Genomic DNA, 25,489 nt, shown 5'->3' with positions numbered 1-25,489 from the left:
CCCTTTTCAAGCTCAGATAACTCCAGACCAATATAACTTAGGAATTAACTCTTATTTCCGATGATAGAACGATAGTTTTCTTACGCTGAATTGAATGTTTATGTAGTCCTAAAACTCAATATTTTGTGGGTGCTGCAATTTGAGTGAAAATGACAAAAACCCTGGCACTGGAGTGAACATATTTTTTGCAAATTGTCTGGCAGTAAATGAGTTAAATACTATCAGTTAGTCATTGGTGTAGTTTTGGAACATTTTCATTTGGTAAATACCAAATACTTGCTGAGGGCTATGCTTATTTTAGTGATACTGTTGAGAGACCTTTAAATACTTATTTTACTCCATAATCATCTACAAGAGGAAAGCTCGTACTGGTCACGGCTGATCTAACGCAAGCTGCCCCTGTGGTAAAAATTGGGGTGGAATTACCGCTTGTGGCATTATGCAATAAAACACAACATCGATCACACAGAGCGAGACTCGCTGAGGAGGACATCTGCTCAACATTACAGGGACTGCGTCTTACACAACTATCAGTGAAAACCGCAAAAGATTTGCAATAGTGTGCGGTGTGCGTGGAAAGAATGCTCAAGTACAAAGTCACATCGCCAAATATTCAATATTAGGTATGAAATAAACAGTCTGGTGTGGATTGAAGTGTTTGCAACGATCCATCCACAATGGCCATCTGTCTCAAGAACGTCTGCCTGTTTCCTACATTGGTACGCTTGACTGATTTATTGTGATGACTGAATTATCTGAAGCATGGAAATAATTTTAGATGACTTGTCCTTATCGTTTTTGTCACCTTCAGCAGCGACGGTCTCGTTTTAGTCCTCCGCTATTTGAGGTGAAAGGTCGCTAAAATATGTGACTAAGCATACTTACCTGCCTCCTCTGTTCATGACACAAAATTGCATTAGCGTAGCTTTCCATATTGTGTGGATTTTTTGGTCATTTTAATGTTCAATAAAAATATGAATATTATCAATGATAAATAATATACATCAAATATAAATGTCTCCATTTCACACAAATAACTCAGCCTAGCTATTAGATTTTAGGTAACAGGTGTGCTTGGTTATAGTATAGATTGCCTCATATGGGGGAACCATGAAATCGAACATTTTAGGCATAGTGATGAATTCATTCCTTTAACTCATTCACTGCCATTCCCGAATTTATTCACGAATTGAAAAGCGTGACGTGGCCCGCCTGAATTTGTTCAGGTTTTGTTTTTTCTTGCGGGAGGGGGTGCGTTTGAACCTTCAATCAGACATCTGTGTGACCTCAATGTCCTTTTGTACAGCTGCCCAATTTCAAGTTCAGATAACTCCAGACCCATATACTTAGAAATTATCTCTTTTTTTCTGATGTAAGGAGAAAGTCTAAGGTTTCTTATGCTGCATTGAATGTCTATGTAGTCCTAAAACTTAAGTCCTATTCTGTGAGTTCTGCAATTTAAGTGAAAATCACAAAAAAACGCAGGAATGGACACGTATTTGCAAATTGTATGGCAAGGAATGAGTTAATCAGATGGATAGATGGATTAATTCATTCCATCACTTTTTTATAGCAACAGGTAATCTCTCCAGATTGACCTTGCGAGATATGTGATGTAAATACAGGCTTGAGTAGATGTTTTTAATCACTTTCAGGTCTTAACAGTACAGTTTTTTTTAACTCCCATCACCATATTTGACATAGCAATGTGGTGTCCTTCCTCAGGTGGACTACAAGGCCAATGAGTGGTTAATGAAGAACATGGACCCCCTCAATGACAACGTCGCCACGCTTCTGCATCAGTCCACTGACAAATTTGTAGCAGAACTCTGGAAAGATGGTGAGTCTTTTCAGACACCAACTATCAAAATATAGCAATTTACATTTAAACAACTCATCTTTTGCGCGCCATCTAGCTAATACAGTAGTTGGAATACCACGCTGTACTGAACTTCTTTAACGCCCCCTCCTTCCCCCCTCTCTGTCTCTGTGTTATAGAGATTCAGACCATTCAAAGGGCTTCATTCTATGACAATGTCACTAGTCTGGATGAGCCAGCAGGTGAATCGTAGTGTCATAGCAGACCTGGGCCAAAATAGCAATCGCATTATGAGACCATCATGCTCAAGCGACAAACAAATCACGTTCAAGCGACAGACTGTCGGTTTATTTTCGCCCAGATCTGGTGGATCTATGTGTCTTGCCTCAGACAGTGTTGTCATTTGCTTCCAGGCTGCATGGCTCCATGTCATGGCCAGTTAGCAGTAGCTCTAAGCTAGGCTAGACCATAGCCGTCTATGTGCTAGTGTGCTTTATGTGCTTCTATGGGTCTACTTGTGATTGGCATATTCTTCAGCTTTGGGGTGTGTTGCAGTTGTTTGAAGTAATGTTGTGTTCCTGCGCCAGAAATTTGAGAACAATAAATGCGGTAAATCCAGGTCGCGACTTAGGTTACATTTAAGGACATCCGTTTTCCCGCCTTTGCACCAGTGGCGGCCAAATGAAACCAGATGTCGTTTGTGCCGTTTGCGTTAGCCACGAGTTGAGCGCTGGAGGGTTCACGCAGCCGACAGAAAGTGCTTTTTTTTTTGCTGCCAAATGTTTAGGTACTGTAATTCACCCAATGTTCGGTCAAAAATGAGTTATGTTACTTTGAAAAGCTTAATTACTGTTAATCTGCTCTGCTGTCTTCATTGACCCATGGATAGAATAGACCAGGGGTGTCAAACAATTTTTTTTGCCGCAGGCAACATTTAGTGCCGCAGGCCACATTTAGTGACATTTAGTGAATTTGGGGAAACCATTAGACATATTAAATACAGAACGCACATAAAAATTAATGGATAACTAGTTTTAAAAAAAATTAAAAGTAAAATATATGACTAATAATGATCATAATAATAAAAAATAATTAAATAAAATAAAATAATAAAGAGGACATGAAGGTAGCTGGTGTGAGAGAAGAGGATGCACAAAACCGGGATAGATGGAGGACATTGATTCGCTGTGGCGACCCCTGAAGGGAAAAGCCGAAAGGAAAATAATAATAATAATAATAATAATAATACATTTAATTTATAAGTGCCTTTCAACACTCTCAAGGTCACTTTACAGTCACAGGATAAGTATTTCTGTGGGTGAGCAGCGGCAGCCACACGCGCCAGCGTTCACTCAACCCGGAAGTTACTCAAATAGAAAAGTAAGACAAATAGATAGAAAGCTAGCTAGCAAACCATTATGGTTTGCATGGGACAATGTGAGATTTTGGTTCGGACCTTAGCAAGCATTATGGAATTTTACAAGTTTGATTTGCTTTCACGGACCAAATAAAATGATGTGGCGCGCCAGATTTGCCCCCCGGGCCTTGACTTTGACATCTGTGGACTATACAGAGGAAATGTATTGTGTGATTAAAATTTAGCACGCCAAATTGTTTATCCATGTACTCATGTACCAGAATTGTTTGCTTTTTTTACATTTAAAGGATTGCTTTCGATTGTTCACATTAACAAAAAAGACAATTGCACGCCTCAATTCAGGTTCCAAATATTGTAGCCACAATTCGGTAAACAGACGCTCCCCAACTTACGAACGAGAACGTACCGAATCTGTCGTTAAGGCTAATCTAAGTATGCTTAAGGTTTAAGTATGTTTAAGGCTTGTATAAGTAAAATGTATTGGTTCTTGCTGTAAAATAAACATTTAATAAAATATATGCTCTATAAAGATATGTACAACTGGAGAGAATACTACATATGTTACTACAAAAATGTTCGTATGTACCGTTGTTCATAACTTGAATGTTCGTAAATAGAGGAGTGTCTGTATTTATAATCTTTTACGTGTTGCCTCTATGCGGACAGTCAAGTGCACTTCACACTAAGGGTTGCATGACTCAAGATTTAATCGGGGGGGAAACTAATGTGATTAAAACTGACGTCTCTTGGTCGCTGAGAATGTTTTTCAGTACCATGCTTCATTTTTCGATTTTATTTTTTACATGACCAGAGTACGGAATGCTTTACAATACCCTTCATACACGGGCAATGAACAGCCAATCTACATAGAACAGGCATGACAACATGTTGACTTGGGCTCCCTGACACATGATGTAACATTTGGTTAAGGGCCAACATGCACAACAGTTGGTTCTCCATGGCGGGAATTTTTGTCCTTTCTCCAGCACGCCTGCAACCTGAATCAGGCTAACATCATAGCAAATGGGTAGATGGATGTAAATAGTCACAGATTTCTTCATCATTTGGTCTAAATATTCCATGCTCTTCTTTAATTTGTTCGTTTGGTCCAACAAGCTTGGCTTTTTGCCCCCTTCCTGGGTCTTACATCAATTTGCAAAGCTAGATAGCAGAAATAGAAGACAATTGAAATCAACTGAAGGTGTCTGGGAGTGTACTATATATAGCGTACTACTGTATATATTATTCATCACACTGAGCTGTTTTACTGCAAACGGCTCTGCTTCCTCCAAAAGCCAAAAACACATGATTAGCAACTGTTTCACGTAACTCTCTCTAAACGTTATTGTGACTGGTCAACGAGTGAGCACAATATCTATATTAAATATACTGTATTATGAAGATTATTATTATGAAATCTCTTTTGTGATCACGGTTTAAACTAATTCACTAACAGATAGTGCAAAAACGTGTCCACTGCAGTGTCAGGGTCATTGTCACTTGAATTCCAGGACCAACAGAATCTTGAGTTTTAGGATCACATAAACATTTAATATAGTGTGAGAAACCTTAGACTACACTGTATCTTCTTTGATCAGAAAAAAAAGAGTTAATTCCTAAGTTATATGGGTCTGGAGATATGTGAGCTTGAAATGAGGGCACTTGTTATTGGTTTATATGGAGCTTTAACAACATATGAAGCTTAACCAAAGCACTAACATGGAAAAAAGGGAAGTGCTCCCCCTTGTGGAAAAGAAAAAACATTGCCAGAAGCCATGGCCAGCGCTTTATCGGCACCTAAGCAAAAAAAAAACCAAAAACCCGAACAAATTCGGGAATGGCACATTACGTCATATTTAAAATTTCTGAATAAATTCATAAAAGGCAGTGAATGAGTGAACATTTAACGGAGTATAATTATCAAATATAAGTGAAAATATTCATAAATAGTTCACAGGTGAAAATTAGTCTACGACTTTGTATGCCAGCAGCTGTCTTCCAGACATCTGTAGTGTTCCTGTCATCCATCCGTCTGCGTCAGGTCTTGTTGTAACCACATCACCACATCAGTCACCATTGCTTCGTCTACTCGTGTCTAGTTAGACATTTCTAACCAGTAAACCTCTTCGCCCACCAGTGGATCGCATCGTAGGCCTGGACCAGGTGGCTGGCATGAACGAGACGGCGTTCGGCGCCACCTACAAAACGAAGAAGGGCATGTTTAGGACAGTGGGTCAGCTCTACAAGGAGTCGCTCACCAAGCTCATGGCCACGCTGAGGAACACCAACCCCAACTTTGTCCGCTGTATCATCCCCAACCACGAAAAACGAGTAAATATATACTTTAAATGTATATGATTTGTATTTCGCCATGTCAGTGTCGATGAAAAGGTTTCTTTAGCCGTCATCTGTACTTCTTTAAATGTGTTCGACATTTCGCTCCTCCTGTTCTCTGACTGGCACTGATTGCCCCATTAGCTCTGGTATCGCACGCTTGGCTTTTTTCCTCTTTTTCAGTTGGTGATTCCAAATTAAAACATTTTTTTAGCACTTGTGTTTACACAGATTATGTACTGTCAGTATTATTACTATCATTTTATTTTATTTTATTTCGGTCGGAGGGGTTTCTAGCAATGCATCAGAGGGATAAAAATATCACCATTCAAATGGAATGGAGGAACTCAATCTGATATGCTAATTTTTCATTCTTCTTCCTTTCGGCTTTTCCATTCAGGGGTCGCCGCAGCGAATCAGTGTCCTCCATCTCGACCGGTTTTGTGCATCCTCTTCTCTCACCAGCGACCTTCATGTTCTCTTTGACAAAATCCATAAACCTCCTCTTAGGTCTTCCTCTCGGTCTCCTGCAGTTCAAGACTCAGCATCGTTCTCCCGATATAGTAACTCTCTCTCCTCTGGACATGTCCAAACCATCTCAGTCTGGCTTCTCCGACTTTCTTTCCAAAGCCTCTAATATGAGTTGTCCCTCTAATGTACTCATTTCTAATCCTGGCCCACCTGGTCACTGCCAAAGAAAACCTCAACATCTTCAGCTCTGCTACCTCCAGCTCTACTTCCTGTCTTTTCTTCAGGCACTGACTGACTCCAGTTCAAACATCATGGCTGGTCTCACCACCTTTTTATACACCTTTCCTTTCATCCTAGCTGAAACCCGTCTATCATACATCACACCTGACAGTTTTGCTAATTTTTCATTGCAGTTTGCAATTTTGCAAAATTACCTTGCATCACACATATCAGAGCGATCAGAGCCAGGCATAGAACATTGGAGGTAATCAGACAGAACAAAAGAAGTATGTACCTGCCAGTTACAAAGTAATCAGATTAGCTTCAGGGAGTAGTCCACTGCTGCCCCCAACCTTCGAGCAGGGACCTATCAGAGCAGAGGTCTAGCACCGCCACCTCTGGTCATTAGGACCAGAGTTACCAGCATAACTACTTCGCTGACGAAGCTCTTCGGATGAGGAGCGAATTGTCCGACACCTTCAAAGAAGTACAGATGACAGCTGAAGAAACCTTTTCAACGATGGACCACTCCTGTACGACTGAGAGCCTACACAATGCACGTCAAAGTGTGTTTTTCTAATGTTTTTGTGGAGCAGTTCGTTTGGCTCAAATACACTCCCATAAAGTGTTGGAGGTTGGGGTTATCATCCCACTTCGTTTATTTATTTATTTTTCCTTTTCTAGGCGGGTAAACTGGAGCCTCACCTGGTTCTGGATCAGTTGAGGTGTAATGGCGTTCTAGAGGGAATCCGTATCTGCAGGCAGGGCTTCCCAAACCGCATTGTCTTCCAGGAATTCAGACAGAGGTGACTTATTTTTTTTGTCTGTGCGCATGTGTGTTATCGCACAACACTGGTAAGATACATTTCAATTTGACTTTTGTGTTCCCTTTTGTCGACAGATATGAAATCCTCACTCCCAACGCTATCCCCAAGGGCTTCATGGATGGGAAACAAGCTTGTGAGAGAATGGTGATTTGCGTTGCATTTTCTTTTAAAGTTAGTTTCTTGGACTATAATATCACTTCAGCAATTTTATGTCTTCTTTGTTTTTCCAGATCCAAGCACTTGAGTTGGACCCCAATCTGTTTCGTATCGGCCAGAGTAAGATCTTCTTCAGAACTGGTGTACTGGCTCATTTGGAGGAGGAGCGTGATCTAAAGATAACCGACATCATCATTTACTTCCAGTCTGTCTGCCGAGGATATTTGGCACGCAAGTGAGTACTAACATAATCATTTCTTTATATGATTACTACTTTTGTTGTGTTTTATTTTTCTTTGGGAATAATAAATACAATGTCTTCTGTCTGACAAACATGATCATGTTAATTATTAAATCTCATTATTTTTTTGCCTGTATTTGATCTGGATGAAACTTTACCTCATTAAGCTCAAGTATCATAGTTGCTCACTCAATGATTTTCCATGAGAATCATACTCTGAGCTCTTTGAGTGCCATCTAAGTTTTGTTTCCTTTCCAAGATTGTCTTAAACAGATACTAGCATAATACATGTTGATTGTAACTTGTTTCTCCCATAGGGCCTTTGCTAAGAAACAACAACAGCTAAGCGCCCTCAAAGTTCTCCAGAGGAACTGCGCTGCTTACCTGAAGCTGCGACACTGGCAGTGGTGGAGGCTGTTCACCAAGGTGAGGAAAACCCACACCCGATTCTTCCAGCTTCAGCAGAAAGTGTAGCACTACATTTTACATCCATTTCTTTTATCCCCTACCAGGTGAAGCCTCTTCTTCAGGTCACCAGGCAGGAAGAGGAAATGCAGGCCAAAGATGAGGAGCTGGTCAAAGTGAAGGAGAGACAGCTGATGGTGGAGAATGAGCTTGGGGAGATGGAGAGGAAACACCAACAGGTACACGTTTTATGCATCAAACAAGCGCAACTTAAAAAAAAATCATTAAATTCAACAACTTTCCCCTGAACAGCTCGTGGAGGAAAAAACAATTCTAGCAGAGCAGCTCCAGGCAGAAACAGAGTTATTTGCAGAGGCTGAAGAGATGCGAGCTCGCCTGGCCTCCAGAAAGCAAGAGCTTGAAGAGATCCTCCATGACCTGGAATCTCGGGTCGAGGAGGAGGAGGAGCGCAACCAGAGTCTGCAGAACGAGAAGAAGAAGATGCAGTCGCATATTCAGGTTTGTTTCTGTTTTGCTTTGTTTTTTTTTTTTGAGGGGGGAATAAACTTTCAGACGATTGTAGCGACCATTATGTTGGCTCCCGAGCAGGATCTGGAGGAGCAGCTCGATGAGGAGGAAGCCGCACGACAGAAGCTTCAGCTCGACAAAGTGACAGCTGAGGCAAAGATCAAGAAATTAGAAGAAGACATTGTGTTGCTGGAAGACCAAAACACCAAATTCCATAAGGTGAAAGGGACATTTTTCACGGAAAATTTGTGTCAGGGGGGCTTTTTAATTTTAAACAAATCGAAATAATGCTTTGTTTTTGTGTATGTCAGGAGAAGAAGCTGCTGGAGGACAGGATCAACGAAGCAACCACCATGCTGACGGAGGAGGAGGAGAAAGCAAAGAACCTTGGAAAGCTCAAGAATAAGCAGGAGATGATGATGATAGATCTGGAGGGTAAGAGAGCAAATTTAGGCTCATGGATCAGGCGAAATAAAAGGCTAGTTGGGCCTTTTGGTTGGTAGGGATGCATAAATACTTATAAAAACCAACTAAAACAGCTAACTATATTCAATGTATCCACCTGACAAATATTTGTTTTCCCGCAGAGCGTCTAAAGAAGGAAGAGAAAACACGTCAAGAGCTGGAGAAGGCTAAACGCAAGTTGGACGCTGAGACGACAGACCTGCAAGACCAGATTGCTGAGATCCAACTGCAGATCGAGGAATTGAAGATCCAGTTGGCCAAAAAAGAAGAAGAACTGCAGACTTCCTTGGCCAGGTATAATTGCGTTTAAACCCGTCACAGGGCAAATTTGGCATCTGTAGCTGTCAATGGCAGTGAATGGAAGCATAACATCTCAAGGGATAAAACATTACCGCATCCAAAAGGCATTCCTTAAAAAAAATACATAAAGTTTTTGTATGATTCCACGAATAATGGCATTTCAAAGTCAGCTTTATTGTCAAATATGCTAATATGCATGACATACAGCACAGATGAAATTACTGTCCTCTCGGACCGAGCATGCAAGGCACTTACTTATAATGACTGACAAAAATAATAAACACGAAAACGCCAATTCGGCAGGAGACAGAGGAGCTGCTGTGTGTTCACACCCCGCCATCTTGGGGGGGAAAAAAACAATAACAAGCCGCATGAGAAAAATAATCGGGTCAAAAAATGTGGCAGTGACTTTCCACTTCTCCATGTTGCACTACCGCACGTATCATCTTCCCCGTGGTGTGTCGTCCGCCTCCAAGGCAACCACACTGCAGCGTTCTCAGCCACAATCAAGGCCTCAAATAGACATGACAACAAAGACAGCGATCAGATAAATGCCGAGTGTGTCAACTGAGTGCATGTTTTTCCTTATCAGCTCGAGCACACTGACATAAAGACCCTCCCCAACTTACGAACATTCGAGTTATGAATAACGGTACATACAAATATTTTTGCAGGTACAGTATGTCGTAAAATGTTCGGCCAGAGATGCTGTAAGTTAGATTTTGTGTTGCGCGCCTTTTTCCGGCCGAGCTCGCTTAAGATTGGCTGTGTAGAGTATGTGGGCGGGGAGGAAATTCCTCTTCCCAGTTGACGGTCCGGGAGGACGCGATGCATAACAAAAAGTAAAAGTTGCTGGCACATCATTCAGTAATGACGTGCCAGCTGCTTCACTAATGGCTTACTAAAGACCCAAGGATATGTCGTCGCACTACAGTCGGTGTGAATTTATTTTACGACTGTTAGAGAGTCTGTGTTTTATACTTCCCCGTTCAGTCTTTGACTTAAACATACATTCCATCCAAAATATAGCACTGAAGCAACTTATGAACAAATTCACCTTCTGAATGACCGCTCGGAACGTATCTCGTTTGTAAGGTGGGGAGTCTGTACTCGTATTGCGAAAAAAATCGTTGACATTCACATGGGTAGACAATTTACACTCTTGGAGGAATCTGGCATGGAAATATAGACGTGGGCCTCACTCAAGGTTTCTGCTGTTATCCCTTAACACCCAAATGACACCCATGCCTCAACTTCAGAAATATGAAGCAGACGTGCAAACTTCACTCCAACGTCGCTGCCCCCTTTTCTGAAGACCAAGTCCTCCTAATCAAGTGACCACAAAGTATCAGTATTTCAAGCTGGAAAATAATCGCTGTCGTCATTAACAAGACAAAGTGAATGTCTGTCTGCAAGATTAAAAACATGCTGAAAACCTAATACGGGTATTGTGACACTACGTGATAGTCACTGGAATGTCCGTTGGGCAAATGTGTGGCACGCTGATGGAGGAAACACTAAAGTAAATGAGAATAATGGTTCTTTAAATCTATCGATACGATTAATTGCACAAACATTCAATGTACCCTCCAACTTCTATCAGGACGGACGAAGAGACGGCGCAGAAGAATAACGGCCTCAAGCAGATCCGCGAGTTGCAAGCCCAACTGGCTGAGCTCCAGGAGGACCTGGAATCTGAAAAACTGTGCAGAAGTAAAGCTGAAAAACTGAAGAGGGACCTCAGTGAGGAGCTTGAGGCTCTAAAGACAGAGTTGGAGGACACGCTGGACACGACCGCCGCCCAGCAAGAACTCAGGTGCTTAGTTAATACTGCAGAATCATAACAAGAAGAAATCGGCAACATAAATCCTGTTTATTGGATTGGATTGAATGTACCTTTATTCGTCTCGCAGTGGAGAAATTTACATATCACAGCAGCAAAGTTATGAAAGGAAGAAGAAAGGAAAGAAAATATTGATTTCTGTTTTTTTTTTTTCATTTGCACACAAGAACCAAGCGAGAGCAAGAAGTAGCTGAGCTGAAGAAAGCGATTGATGAGGAGAGCAAAAACCATGAGGCCCAGATCCAGGAAATGAGACAGCGGCACACCACAGCGCTGGAGGAACTGTCTGAACAACTGGATCAGGCTAAGAGAGTGAGTCTCCTCTTTGGGCGTCTCCAACATCGTGTAGAGACTATTGGGATTGTCATTCAAAACATCTCGTTTTGATGCAGTTTAAGTGCAACTTGGAAAAGAACAAGCAGTGCCTGGAAAATGACAACAAAGAGTTGGTCTGCGAGGTGAAGATTCTACAGCAGACAAAGACAGAGTCTGAACACAAAAGAAAGAAGCTGGAGTCCTTGATGCAGGAGTTCTCAGCCAAAACAACTGAAATGGAGCGAGCCAAAGGGGAGATGGCCGACCGTTCTCACAAACTCCAGGTACATTTCACAGACAATATCTATCGAGCTAGCTAGAGAGCTAGCTAGCTAAAGAGTTACCTATCTAGAGAGCTAGCTACATAGCTGGCTAATTAGCTAGAGAGCTAGCTAGCTGTCTAGCTAGCGAAAGAGCTGGCTAGCTAGTTAAAGGCCCAGCTAGCTAGCTGGCCAGCTAGCTAGAGAACTGAGTAGGTAGCTAGAGAGCTAGTTAGCTGACTAGAGCTAGTCAGCTGGGTCACTAGCTCGCCTAGCGAGACAGCTGGCGAGCTAGCCATATTTTTTTTAATTTCTTTTAATGTCCTCCTCTAGTTGGAGCTGGACAACGTGTCAACCTTGCTGGAAGAGGCGGAGAAGAAGGGCATCAAATTGACCAAGGATGCCGACAACTTGGGAAGCCAACTGCAGGATGCACATGTATGAAATGCAGCCACGTCAAAATGTATCGCATATCACCAGCGTCGGTCAGAATCCTCACATTGCCAACAAAAAATCACATTTCAAGAAACAAAGAAAAAAAAAAGGAATGTAGCCTTTGTTTAGCAACGCATCGTCGAATAGAACGAGACATTTACCAGACTTTGCATTGGTCAATAATTTATCAAAATAACCGTGTCGGATCTGACCAATAATATCAATTTGTGGAAAAAATATCAAATTAACCAACTTTGGCAATATAAACTATCATTGCTGATCTGTTGACTCCAATTTCGGATGGTCAAAGCTAAATATGACATTTTGCATCAACTGTATTTTTGTGGCTTCTTCGTGCAGGAATTACTGCAGGAGGAGACCCGCCAGAAGCTGAACCTGGGCAGTCGAGTGCGTCAACTGGAGGAGGAGAAGAACACTTTGCTAGAGCAGCAAGAGGAGGAAGAGGAGGCTCGTCACAACTTAGAGAAACAGCTGCAGACGGCCCAAGTTCAGGTATGATGTGGAGCTTATTTGCTTAAAGAAATTCCAACATGTGGTTATTGTGCATTCATAATGTTCTGCAAAAAAAAGCTTCTTGATACTAAGAAGAAGCTGGAGGAGGATGTGGGAGCCATGGAAGGCCTGGAAGAGTTGAAGCGAAAACTGCAGAAAGATGTGGAGCTGAGCAGCCAGCGTCTGGAGGAGAAAGCCATGGCGATGGACAAAATGGAGAAGACCAAAAACCGACTGCAACAAGAACTAGATGACCTGGCGGTGGATTTGGACCACCAGAGGCAGATCGTCTCCAACTTGGAAAAAAAGCAGAAGAAGTTTGACCAGGTTGCCATTATCACAATATTTTTCCATGGAATTGTCAACACTTCTGAATGTGACGACCTTGTTTGGCTTGATTCCAACAGATGCTGGCCGAGGAGAAAACCGTGTCGGCGAGATACGCCGAGGAGCGTGACCGTGCGGAGGCCGAAGCCAGGGAGAAGGACACTAAGGCCTTGTCCATGGCCAGAGCCCTGGAAGAGGCGCTGGAGGCCAAGGAGGAACTGGAGAGATTCAACAAGCAGCTGCGTGCAGAAATGGAGGACCTGATGAGCTCAAAGGATGATGTGGGGAAGAATGTAAGCCCCCCGACAAAAACGTCCATGTATCTAAAAAAAAAAAGAGCTAATTTCTTCTCTCCATTGTTTTTGTTTTTTTCCTCGCAGGTCCATGAGCTGGAAAAGTCCAAGCGTACGCTGGAGCAGCAAGTGGAGGAGATGCGGACTCAGCTGGAGGAGCTGGAGGATGAGCTGCAGGCCACCGAGGATGCCAAACTCCGTCTGGAGGTCAACATGCAGGCCATGAAGGCCCAGTTTGATCGAGATTTGCAGTCCAGAGATGAGCAGGGCGATGAGAAGAGGAAGCAGCTGGTCAAACAGGTGATCTGAGATTAGAAGGACCGTGAGAATTTCACTCATGTGATTTTACAACAAATCAGAGTCAGAATTGGGGTCAGAATCGCGGTCAGAATCACAGTGAGAATCACAGTCAGAATCATCTTAACTCATTCACTGCCAGACGCGTAACAATGTGTCCACTCCAGTGGCAGGGTTTTTGTCATTGTCACTTGAATTCCAGGAACCACAGAATATTCAGTTTTGGGACTACACATACATTCAATGCCGCGTTATAAACCTTACTTTCTTATTTCATCAGAAAAAAAGTGAGTTAATTCCTAAATGATATGGGTCTGGAATTATATGTGATTGAAATGAGGGTGGCTATCCAAAATAAAATGCAATACTGTACATTGGTTTATACAGGGCTTTGACAACAGCTGAAGCTGGAACAAAGCGATTACATGGAAAAAAAGGGAAATGCTGCCCCCTTGTGGAAAGGAAAACAAAACATTGCCAGAGGCCATCCAAGCATGAAAAAACTAAACCCGAACGTCTGTGTAAGCTCTCAGTCGTACAGGAGTGGTCCAACGATGTCTTTTTTTGAGAATTTGTTTAGTCTCCCCAATGTATTGCTCTTTACAATTTTCATTCTTACAATGTATTTAATCAACTACATGACTTTGTTTTTCATTTGGCAGCCTATCTTTTGGATGCACTAATTTTTGCCTTAAAGTGTTTATCGGTTTGAAATAAGTAGGAATTTTGTGTTGCCAAAGGATCTTTGTAGCTTTTCAGAAACTCCTGCAAAGTAAGGTAATGCTACTCCTCTCCATTTTGTATCTTCAGAATTTTTGGTTTCATTCCCTATTCTTTCTTTCTGACATTTGTTAACCACGGAGGGTACCCACAGTTTGTGAGTGCTCTCCTGATATGTTTTGACTCATTTTGTCGACCTTCAAACAAAGTAATGTAATTTAATCAATACATTGTAAGAAGGAAAATTGTAAAAAGCAATACATTGGGGTGACTAAACAAATTCAAGACAAACTTAAATACTTTATCAACATCGCAGGGATAATACTAGTGGTCCTCAATCGGCAGTACATATACACCTAAAAGCTAGCAACCACTCATTTGACGACAATGAGGTTAAAATCTTAGTGAAAGAACATAGATGGTTTGAAAGGGGAGTAAAAGAAGTGATTTTCATAAAACAGCTAAATCCTTCACTAAACCGATATGGTGGTGTGAGGTTCAATTTGGATAGTTCGTACAACAGCCTGCTGAGGCAACACAGGATTAGTAATGCTGATGAGGTGATACCAGTGCAAATAGGGCAATCAGGCCAGTCGTTAGTCAGGACAATAGGAGCAATCAGTGGAGCTGCAGGGAATAGTCCTCTGCTCCCCCCAACCTGAGAGAAGAGACCTATCATAGCAGAGTCTGCCACCGCCATGTCTGGACAGTAGGGATATATATAGGGCCGAAACTACCAGTAAGACTTTAGTTCGCTGAAGAAGCATCTTGGATAAAAAGCGAAACGTCCGACACCTTCAAAGAAGTACAGATGACGGCTGATGAAACCTTTTCATCAAGAAAACCCGAACAAATTCGGGAATGTCGCTCTACGTCATATTTTCAATTCCCGAATAAATTTGTGAATGGCACTCAATGAGTTAATTGGCCAAGTATGTAGAACGTACTAGGAATTATTTTTTTCCGTTAGAAAATTCTCTTATCGCTTTATTTTAAATCACTAATGTGATTAGATTGTTTTAAATGGATATGCATTTAAAATTGTGTTTCATGGCTATAAATCAATGGCTATTAAAATAATTGAAGAATCATCTTACAATTTAAAAAAAATAATTAGCACTTTCTTTTAAATCAGGTCGCTGATCAAGCAGGTTGGTCTTTATAATGTTCAGATTTTCCTTATGACCACGACGTGAGTTGACTGAGACGTGTTGCGAGCAGGTGCGTGAGATGGAGGCCGAATTGGAAGACGAAAGGAAGCAGAGGACGCTCGCAGTGGCCTCCAAAAAGAAGCTGGAGATGGACCTCAACGAGCTGGAGGGACAAATAGAAGCAGCCAACAAAGGCAGGGATGAAGCCATGAAGCAACTTAAGAAACTACAAGTACGCAAACCAGTCATCCACCTCTTTTACTTTGTCTCCATCTCACCATGTCCGCCCGCTTTTCTCAGGCGCAGATGAAAGACTATCAGAGGGAGCTGGAAGAGGCGCGGACCGCACGGGACGATATCTTTCTCCAGTCCAAAGAAAACGAAAAGAAACTCAAGAGCCTCGAAGCCGAAGTCTTACAGCTACAAGAGGACCACGCCGCCTCAGAGAGAGCTCGCCGCCACGCCGAACAGGAACGGGACGAACTGGCTGACGAAATCTCCAACAGTACTTCCGGAAAGTCCGTGCGCGCTCACCATCACTTTTCCGAAGGTTATTAAAAAAAAGGACAGACAAGAGTTGATTGATTTTAGCGCTTTTCTCAGATCTTTGCTGCTGGATGAAAAAAGGAGACTGGAGGCTCAAATCGCCCAGCTGGAGGAGGAACTGGAAGAGGAACAGGGCAACACGGAGCTGCTGAACGAGCGCTTCAGAAAGAGCACGCTGCAGGTAAATGAAATCAAATGGCCTCGTCACACGTCAAAAAGACTCTTCGTGTTTGAAAACGCAATTCCTACAGGTGGAGAGTATAACCGCGGAGCTGGCAGCGGAACGCGGTGCCTCACAAAAGAGCGAGAACGCCCGGCAACAGATGGAGCGTCAGAACAAGGTTACCGCCGACCTCTTCCAAACATTTCTTCCTTTTCTCGGCAATCCAGCAGATATTCAGACGCTCCCCGACTGACGAACATTCGAGTTACGTAAAACGGTGCATCCGAATATTTTTGCGGGTATGTCAAAAAATGTTCGGACAGAGATGCTGTAAGTTAGATTTTGTACTGCGCGCCTTTTTCCGGCCGAGCTCGCTTACGATTGGCTGCGTAGAGTATGTGGGCGGGGAGAAAATCCCTCTTCCCAATTGACGCTCAAGGAGGATCTTCTTCTTTTCCTTTCGGCTTTTCCCTTGAAGGGGTCGCCACAGCAAATCAGTGTCCTCCATCTTCAGAGGTTTGATTCGCATGTTTGTTTTGGCCAAGCTTTTACGTCGGATTCCCTTCCTGACACAACCCTCTGTATTTAAATGGTGTGTATGTCTCTCTCTGTCTCTCTGTCTGTCTCTCTCTGTCTCTGTGTGTGTGTGTGTGTGTGTGTGTGTGTGTGTGTGTGTGTGTGTGTGTGTGTGTGTGTGTGTGTGTGTGTGTGTGTGTGTGTGTGTGTGTGTGTATATATATATATGTATATATATATATATATATATATATATATATATATATATATATATATATATATATATATATATATATACACAGTAAAGTCTCGTTATATCGATATCGGTTATATCGATAGTACCGCTCATTACGATACTATTTCTATGAACGCAAGGAGAAAATTACACTCACGCAGGGTCGGATATATCGATAGTCCCGGTTATATCGATATTTTTTCGGACTCCCGAGAATATCGATATAGCGAGACTTTATTGTATATATATGTGTGTGTGTATGTATATATATATATAATATATATATATATATATGTACATGTGTGTGTGTGTGTGTGTGTATTTATGTATGTATGTATATATATATATATGTATGTATATATATATATATATATATATATATATATATGTATATGTATATATATATATATGTATGTATATGACAACCAATTAAAACCAATCTTCCTGTTCAAGCCTTTGTTCACAGTGTCCGACCGAACATCTCTGACAAGTGTTTGACTTAAACATACATTCCATACGAAATCTAGCACTGAAGCAATTTACAAACAAATTCACCTGACGAACGGCCGCTCGAAATGTATCTCGTTCGTAAGGTGGGGAGCGTCTGTACTTTGCATACACTCAGCGTCCAGTTCTAAAAAGTCCCATTTGTCCCCACAAAGGAGTTGAAAGCCAAGCTAGCGGAGCTGGAAGGCTCGGTCAAGTCCAAGTTTAAAGCTTCCATCACAGCGCTGGAAGCCAAAATCTTACAGCTGGAAGAGCAACTGGAGCAGGAGGCAAAGTCGGTGTTCTCAAAACACAGAAAGCCTAGATTTATTTCTCAACTTCTCAACCTTTTTGCTTGTCATCTTCAGAGAAAGAGCGGCGGCTAATAAGATAGTCCGACGCACGGAGAAGAAGCTGAAGGAGGTGATGATGCAGGTGGAGGACGAGCGGCGTCATGCCGACCAGTACAAAGAACAGGTGAGCGGAACCTCGCTCAGAGAAACCAAAAGCACTCGATTAGCGACTGATATCCGTCTGTCCATCCAGATGGACAAAGGCAACTCGCGTATGAAGCAGCTGAAGCGTCAGCTGGAGGAGGCGGAGGAGGAGGCCACCAAAGCGAACGCGTCGCGGAGGAAGCTGCAGAGGGAGCTGGATGACGCCAGTGAAGCCAGCGAGGGCCTTAGTCGCGAGATCAGCAGCCTCAAGAGCAGACTCAGGTCTGCTTAGTTCACATGACTTGACACAACATCCCAATGCTTCCCACAGGTCCTTAACTCATTCACTGCCAGACGATGTGCAGATGTCCGCTCCAGTGCCAGGGTTTTTGTCGTTCTCACTCAAATTGCAGGAGCCACAGAATATTGAGTTTTGGGACTACATAAATATTCAATGCAGCGTAAGAAACTTTAGACTCTCTTCTTTCATCAGAAAAAGGGAATTCCTAAGTTAAGTTGGTCTGGAGTTATCTTAGCTTGAAATGGGGGTGGCTGTACGGAATACAACACAATACAGATTGATTTGTATAGCGCTTTAACAACCGCTGAAGCTGTAACAAAGCGCTAACATGGGCAAAAGGCAAATGTTTCCCACTCGTGGATGGAAAAGCATTTCCAAAGGTCTGACCAGCGCTTTATCGGCACCCTCGCAAGAAAAAACAAGCCAACAATTGTTAATTCCTAATTTATATGGGTCTGGAGATATATGAGGTTGAAATGAGGGTGCTTGTCCAAAATACAATGCGACATAGATATTGGTTTATATGACGCTTAAACAACATATGAAGCTGGAACAAAGCACTAACATGGAAAAAAGCGAATTGCTGCCCCCTTGTGGAAAGGAAAAAAACAATGCCAGAGGCCATGAGATGAGAGAATGATTCTCTTCTCTCATCAGTAAAAAAAAGAGTTATTTCCTAATTTATATGGCTCTGGAGTTATCTGAGCTTGAAATGGGGGGCGGCTGTACAAAATACAATACATACATATTGATTTATATAGCGCTTTAACAACCAAAACCTGACCAAATTCGTGAATGGCGCTTCATGTCATGCTATTCAATTCCCGAATGAATTCGGGAATGGCAGTGAATGAAATTAAAAATGGCTAATTTAGCCCTCAAACCCCTTAAAGGACAACCGACGCCTCCGGACAAGTTGTGTCCATAATTTGTAAAATCACTTCAAATGACTTCGAATGAGCGTATTTTACAAAGATTCCACGGCATATAGCTATATTTTACATTTTAAGACACGCGCTGAATATTCAGGAAGTCTTGTTTTCGAGTTGATGACGATCCCCTACGTGACGTCACATTTGGAACGCCCCTGACCGAGAAAGTGACACACAATGCATTTTGCGGTACTTTGTTTGGTACTTTGTGTTGATCCATGTTGATGGCGAAATTAGAAGGAAAACATAAATAACGCGATGGTGAATTGTTGTGTGTTGCACCAACACCACTATTTGATATTCGCTGACACAAATTCCCAGCAGACAAATCAGCCCATTTCCAATGGAGCTTGGGCGCCATCTTGTGTATTTTCTGGGACGCTACATTGCTGTCATTGATGGCTCGAATTGATATGGGAGGACTCCTTTAATTGATGGCAAACATGCATGCTTTCCTCTTCAGAACTATTTGAATCATATTCACAACTGGATGAGTAACAAGAAAGCATCTTCTCCGAATCTGAACTCCGTGAGCCAATTGTTTTGTTTCTTGAGCAAGGCAAGACGACTTGGCGTGTCGTCACGAACTGGGGGCGGGACTTTCTGAAAATCTCCAGTTTCTAGCTGATTTGTGGCAGATTTTGGACACTTTAAGTCAGGGGTGTCAAAGTCATTTTTTGCTGCGGGCCACATTGTAGTTATGGTTTCCTCTCGAGGGCCGTTATGAATTTGGGGAAGCCATTAGAATGTTTAAATCCCTTCAAATATTACATATAGAGCCCACAGCAAATTAATGAATAACTCGTTTTCAAATCTGAAGTCAAGAATAATGACTTTTATTGTGGTTGACATCCAAAAATTTTGGCTCAGATTTTAGCAATCATCATGGAATTTAACAAGTTTGATTTGCTTTCGCGGGCCGAAAAAAATGATGCGGCGGGCCGGATTTGGCCCGCAGGCCTTGACTTTGACACCTGTGCTTAAAGTCATTTTGATTGGTGTTTTGCATTTGACTAAAAATATCAGCCTGCGTGTTTTGGGTATTTTAGATGCTATAAAACGTTTTTCTGATGTCAGTTAGGAAACAAAAAATGGTGTCGGTTGTCCTTTAAAGTTGCCATAAATAAAAATCAAGTGGACCCAGTGAAAACCCATCATCCTTTCAAAAGTTGTTGATTCTGAAATTCAAGCATTTCGCTTCATCGTGTGTGTCGCTCAGACGCGGCGGCCCCGTCGGCTTCTCCTCCTCTGGCCGTTCGGGCCACCACAACCCGAACGTGGACGGCGCCTCAGTGGATCGCTCTGACGACGACGCAGACAGCCGCACTGGCGACTTCAACGACATCGGCAACGTGGAGTGAAGGAATCAACGTTGACTTTGATTTGGGACTCAAAACAATGCAGCACAAATGTCCACCCAATACGACACACCACAGCGGTACCTTGACTTACAAGTGGGCCAAGTTCACACTTTTTGACTGTTGCGAGCAAAGCCTCGCAAGTAATGGGGGGAGAAAATCCACAAATAACCACCCCCTACCCCTCTAAAAAAAGCAGGATGATTTTGGCGAAGTACTTGTACACAATGAATTGTTATAATAAAGATTCTTCACTCACTTCTTCAACACAAACGTCACATTTGTCTCTTGAAAAAAAATGGCTAGACTGCTAGCCTACTAGCTTAACACGCTAGCACATATAAACAAATACGCGCACTGGCACTTTACGCACACGTTACTAAGTCTTCACGGGCTCACATGCTGGCTTTTTCGCAAATAATGAATAAACAATGAATTTAGTTCACAAGCTATTTGTGGCGGCACGGTGAAGGAAACAAAAAGCATATTTTCATTTTGGTTAATTTACAACAAAACGGGATGTCTCAATTCCATACAATTACGCACAATTCAACTTAACAACAACGCCACAATTCCAGCAGATGGCGCCAAAGTAACGAAAAAATTAGCGAACAACTGGAGGATAGTCCCCTGTAAAAAATAATAATCAAATACTGAACTATGAATACCTTTAGCAGCAGTTCACAGTACAAAGAAATAATGTTGTATTCCCCAAAAATACCTTAAAAATACTATTTGCATTTTCCATTTTGGGTGGTGGTATTTAGCCAAATTTCTTCACCTATGTTTTTACGTTACAGTGACTATTTTTCTTATTAAAATACAATTCTTGGAATTTGAATTCCTTAGCTGCTCGCATGACTAAAATAAGCTTTAAAGTCAAGGTACCGCTTTTTTATTCAATTATTCAGATGTTTGTTTGTTTTTTGCTCTTTTTTGGCAAATGGACATTCTGCCTTTATACTCTAACGCCATTTGTGGGTGTGGATAGAGTACGAAGTGCTTTTTTTGGGGGGGGGGGGCGTCTGACTCACACTTTACTTTCATTTATCAAATATGTCACAACAGAAAAAGTCGATTCGTGCACTTCCAAGGAACTGAAATGCAAAGCGGATGACGGCGCTGTGATGAAAACACAACGGACACCCTCCTCTGCCCCCACCACGTGACGTAGGAGCCGCATGGCGACATCAAAATGGAGGAAAGTATTGAGGATCGTTTTTTTTTTTCTTGCTTCTTTTTGCAATATTCATGTCAAACAAGACTGGAAGATCATGTAAAAACAAAACATTTATTTAGTCTAATGTGGAAAGTCGGTTGAGCATTGAACAGTTGAAATCCTCACACTCTCATAGGATTTTTTTTTTTTTTTTTATCCTGAATGGAGAAATGTTCTCTTTTATTTTGCGGTACAAGTGCACCAAAAATTGCCAGCGAGGACAACAAGCATCTTCGGAAAATGTTTCATGGGAGAATATCAAGTAGGGTTGAACATTTATGAAAAATAGTCTCACTCATTTTTTTTTTACCTCACCCACCCTCAATGTTGCAATTTGATGTTTGTGTTTTTTTCCAGGGACTTCTTTGCAAAGTATTTTTGAACAAATACCAGCATATATTCTTCTGTATTACAAACCATATCACATTTATTGTACATATTATTGAAAGGGGGAGTGGCGTAATAGGTTAGATTTATATCCAAATGAAGATGAATCAATAATCCAATACAACAGCCGATCGAGTTATTAATTAATGCAACACTTGCAGTCTTGTGAGCATTCATGTTAACTCATTCATTGCCATTCCCGAATTTATTTGGGAATTGAAAATATGACGTAGAGCACTATTCCCGAATTTGTTTGGGTTTTTGTTTTTTCATACTTGGGTGCCGATAAAACGCTGGCCGTGGCCTCTGCCAATGTTTTTACTTTTCCACAAGGAGCAGCATTTCCCTTTTTTCAATGGTTAGCGCTTTGTTCCAGCTTCATTTGTTGTGAAAGCGCTATATGAACCAATATGTATGTATTACATTGTATTTTCGACAGCTGCCCTCATTTCAAACTCATATAACTCCAGACCCATATAATTTAGGAATGAACTGTTTTTTTTCTCACAAAAAAAGAGAGTTTAAAGGACAACCAACACCATATTATTGTTTCCTAACTGACATCAGAAAAATGTTTTATAACATCTAAAATACCCAAAATATGCAGGCTGATATTTTTAATCAAACGCAAAACACCAATAAGAATGACTTAAAATTGCCCAAAACTGCCACTAATGAGCTAAAAACGGGACAGATTCAGAAAGTCCCGCCCCCAGTTCGTGACGTCTCGTCAGGAAACTCCTTCACAAACTGCCTTGCTCCAGAATCAAAACAATGGCTTCAGAGAGTTCAGATTCGGAAAAAGATCATTTCTTGTTTCTCATCCAGTTATGAATATGATACAAATAGCGGAAAGCATAAATGTTTGCGATCGATTAAAGAAGTCCTTCCGGATCAATTCGAGTCGTGTATGACGAAACTGGTGCAGGACACGACATGTGAAGCATATATGAAGCTCTGTGAATAAGCTATATAGCATCAACATCGGTGATATGTGGCATATAAGGACATAATAACAAATAATAAGCTACAAGACAACATCAATGCAGATTGTTTACTGGTTGTGCATGCAAAAAGTTGTTTACACTTTCAAGTTAAAGAATTACGAACTTACGTATGAATGACGGTGGTTATCCATCGCTAACTGCGGTTAGCTCCTCGTTCCAGCAGCTGAATGTTTGTCTGATCGGTTTGATTATGACGATTGCTCTCTTTCACCACTGGAAGCAACTTTTTACCCATTGTCAGGTTGAAAGGATGACAGCGGTTATCCAAGCGGGGATTCGCACACTCCGACGAGCTCCTCGGCTGTGAATTAGTTAATAACTTAACAAAATGTGATTAGACAAACATGGCGTGAAATAAATCCAAATTAATAACAAATCGGTCGTGTTCACATTTTCAATGTTTGAATGTGAAATTGAGTTTGTCAAGGCCTCATTTCGAGGAACGTGGCAGAAATGCTCAACCGGTTTTTCGTCATCTCATCAAAAGTGCACATCATCTCTTTGGTAACAAATGACAATAGTATGTTTCTTTAAAAGTGCCTTAGACACTAAATAAGAACATCAACGGACGTGGACTCTAAAAGCTCACCAAACACCTTTTTTTCCTCCTTTTTTGTTCCTTCTGCTTCGTATCTCAATGGTACACACGTGGTATGTGACGACGCGTTACCTCCATTTTGGTTCTCACCACACTTAACACTCATTCAGACTCCGTATGAAGAAGTTACGGGTTCTGATTGTACAGGATATTTTTCATTTGGTTGGAAGCTTTAACAGCCTCAAGTAGTTGATTCACATCCGGTTCTTAAAATTGCGATGGTAATGATTGTCATTCTTATTATTAAGCAGGCATTCCACTACAAATATTCTCAGTGTTATTTCTTTGTGTATCTGCATTTTTAGACAGTTTTTTTTTTCCAAGAAGGAAAATAAAGCATATTCATTGTAACATTTTCATTTGTTCTGTCCTTTATCCATCAATATTTTGGGGGGCATATTTGTTCCCACCAAGGAGAAGAAAAACTCGCTACTTCGCGGTTCACTTATCACGGGTTCAGTGTATCACTGTTTTTTTTTTTTTTTTTTTTTTTTTCGACCATGTGTAGCAAGTCAGTTTTAGCAAAAAAAAAAAACATGTATAGTACGCTGTTTTTAGCGTGGAAAAAAACAACCATGATTAGTCAGGCGTCAAAGCCAAAAAATTGACCATGTTTAGTAAACTGTTTTAAGGACGAAAAAAACTACCATGTATAGTAAGGCATTTTTAGCACGAAAAAATAACACCATCTATAGCAGAGGTCGGGAAACTTTTTGACAAAGAGAGCCATAAAAATAAAATATTTAGAAATGTTCTTCAGTGAGAGCTGCACACACTTTTCAACAAAATGTCAGAATGTATTACAGTAAAGTCTCGTTATATCGATATTCAAGGGAGTCCGAAAAAATATCGATATAACCGGGACTATCGATATATCAGACCCTGTTTGCATGTAATTTTCTCCGTGCGTGCATAGAAATAGTATCAATATAACCGGGACTATCAATATATCCGATATCGATATAACGAGACTTTACTGTATTTCAAATAACTTTGTGATAGTACTCACCATTAACATAAATGGTTTTCCATTCCTCATGATTGATAAAAATGTAGCCGAACAATGGCAACGAAAGTCAACTTGCTGGGTCCATACGCAAAGTTACTGCTAGCCAGCTTGCACACGGCTCATTGGCTTCCACACTTGCTTTCTGCTGTCTCTCGCAGAAGTATATTGATGCTAATGTTAGCATGGGGCTTGTCAAAGTGCCACTGACATTCGACTGTTTCATCGATGGTATTGTTTCATTGCAAATTAGAATCTGAAGCTTTTAACCCGACAAAGGCGAATCCTTCGGTCCATTCCAACCTCAAGTGTACGATACTCGTCGGGCTTATTTAAAAGGTGCGTTTACCTGTTTCAACATGAAAGGCCACCTCGGTCGGTATCATCCAATCAAAATCGCACTTTCCGCCAACTGTTGCCCAAACAGGAAATGAACAGCAAAAAAGCGTGAATATGTATTCAGTTTTATCGGCGAGCCAGATGCAATCATCAAAAGAGCCATATATGGCTTGCGAGCCATATGTTCCCCACCCCTTATGTATAGTAAAGCGTTTTTACCCAGAAAAAAAACACCATAAGGCCGAGAAAAAAACCACCACGTATCGTTTTAACCGTTTTTAGCCCCCCCCCCCCCCCCCCCCCAAAAAAAAAAAAAAAAAAAAAAAAAAAAAAAAACATGTATAGGAAGGTGTCTTTAGCAAGAAAAAAAAGACCATGTAGGCCGTTTTTAGCCGAAAAATACGACAATGTATTGTCAGGCATTTTTGCCCCCCCAAAAAACTGGCCATTTCCAGACGCTCCGCAGCTTCCGAACATTCAAGTTACGACAAACGGTACATACAAACATTTTTGCGTATACCGAATGTCGAAAAGTGTTTGCACAGAGATGCTGTAAGATTTTTTATTGTGCGGCTGTTTCCGACCGAGCTTGCTTGCAATTGGCTACGTACTGTTTCACACACACGCACGCACATTTAAGCCGACACGTCCAGCTCCAGGCC

General features: G+C 41.5%; 1 protein-coding gene across 4 annotated transcripts in view; it reads left to right on the top strand.

Moving 5' to 3' along the window:
* LOC148892292 (myosin-10-like) overlaps nt 1-23,831 on the top strand; it is a 61,562-nt gene extending 37,731 nt beyond the window's left edge. For 2 of the 4 annotated variants that reach the window (XM_089006611.1, XM_089006609.1), the window contains 28 exons: nt 1,726-1,840; nt 1,999-2,061; nt 5,335-5,528; nt 6,906-7,027; nt 7,123-7,192; nt 7,279-7,439; nt 7,763-7,871; nt 7,958-8,089; nt 8,163-8,369; nt 8,460-8,597; nt 8,690-8,813; nt 8,966-9,137; nt 10,747-10,959; nt 11,154-11,298; nt 11,379-11,585; nt 11,895-11,999; nt 12,357-12,509; nt 12,588-12,836; nt 12,917-13,129; nt 13,217-13,429; nt 15,368-15,529; nt 15,598-15,815; nt 15,901-16,024; nt 16,095-16,184; nt 17,420-17,538; nt 17,612-17,720; nt 17,790-17,962; nt 20,133-23,831. In XM_089006611.1, coding sequence (XP_088862737.1) covers nt 1,726-1,840; nt 1,999-2,061; nt 5,335-5,528; nt 6,906-7,027; nt 7,123-7,192; nt 7,279-7,439; nt 7,763-7,871; nt 7,958-8,089; nt 8,163-8,369; nt 8,460-8,597; nt 8,690-8,813; nt 8,966-9,137; nt 10,747-10,959; nt 11,154-11,298; nt 11,379-11,585; nt 11,895-11,999; nt 12,357-12,509; nt 12,588-12,836; nt 12,917-13,129; nt 13,217-13,429; nt 15,368-15,529; nt 15,598-15,815; nt 15,901-16,024; nt 16,095-16,184; nt 17,420-17,538; nt 17,612-17,720; nt 17,790-17,962; nt 20,133-20,274 — 4,242 coding nt within the window. In that variant the 3' untranslated portion in view covers nt 20,275-23,831. The remainder of the gene's footprint in view (nt 1-1,725; nt 1,841-1,998; nt 2,062-5,334; nt 5,529-6,905; nt 7,028-7,122; nt 7,193-7,278; nt 7,440-7,762; nt 7,872-7,957; nt 8,090-8,162; nt 8,370-8,459; nt 8,598-8,689; nt 8,814-8,965; nt 9,138-10,746; nt 10,960-11,153; nt 11,299-11,378; nt 11,586-11,894; nt 12,000-12,356; nt 12,510-12,587; nt 12,837-12,916; nt 13,130-13,216; nt 13,430-15,367; nt 15,530-15,597; nt 15,816-15,900; nt 16,025-16,094; nt 16,185-17,419; nt 17,539-17,611; nt 17,721-17,789; nt 17,963-20,132) is intronic. The other 2 variants (XM_089006613.1, XM_089006612.1) reach the window with 1 other exon arrangement.
* Nucleotides 23,832-25,489: the final 1,658 nt, after the last annotated feature.

This window comes from Hippocampus bargibanti, linkage group LG10 (genome assembly GCF_051943395.1).
Source record: "Hippocampus bargibanti isolate YZ-2025 linkage group LG10, ASM5194339v1, whole genome shotgun sequence".
Classification (NCBI taxonomy): domain Eukaryota; kingdom Metazoa; phylum Chordata; class Actinopteri; order Syngnathiformes; family Syngnathidae; genus Hippocampus; species Hippocampus bargibanti.
The sequence above is the reverse complement of the archived record's forward strand: the minus strand, read 5'-3'. Positions and strand labels throughout refer to the sequence as shown.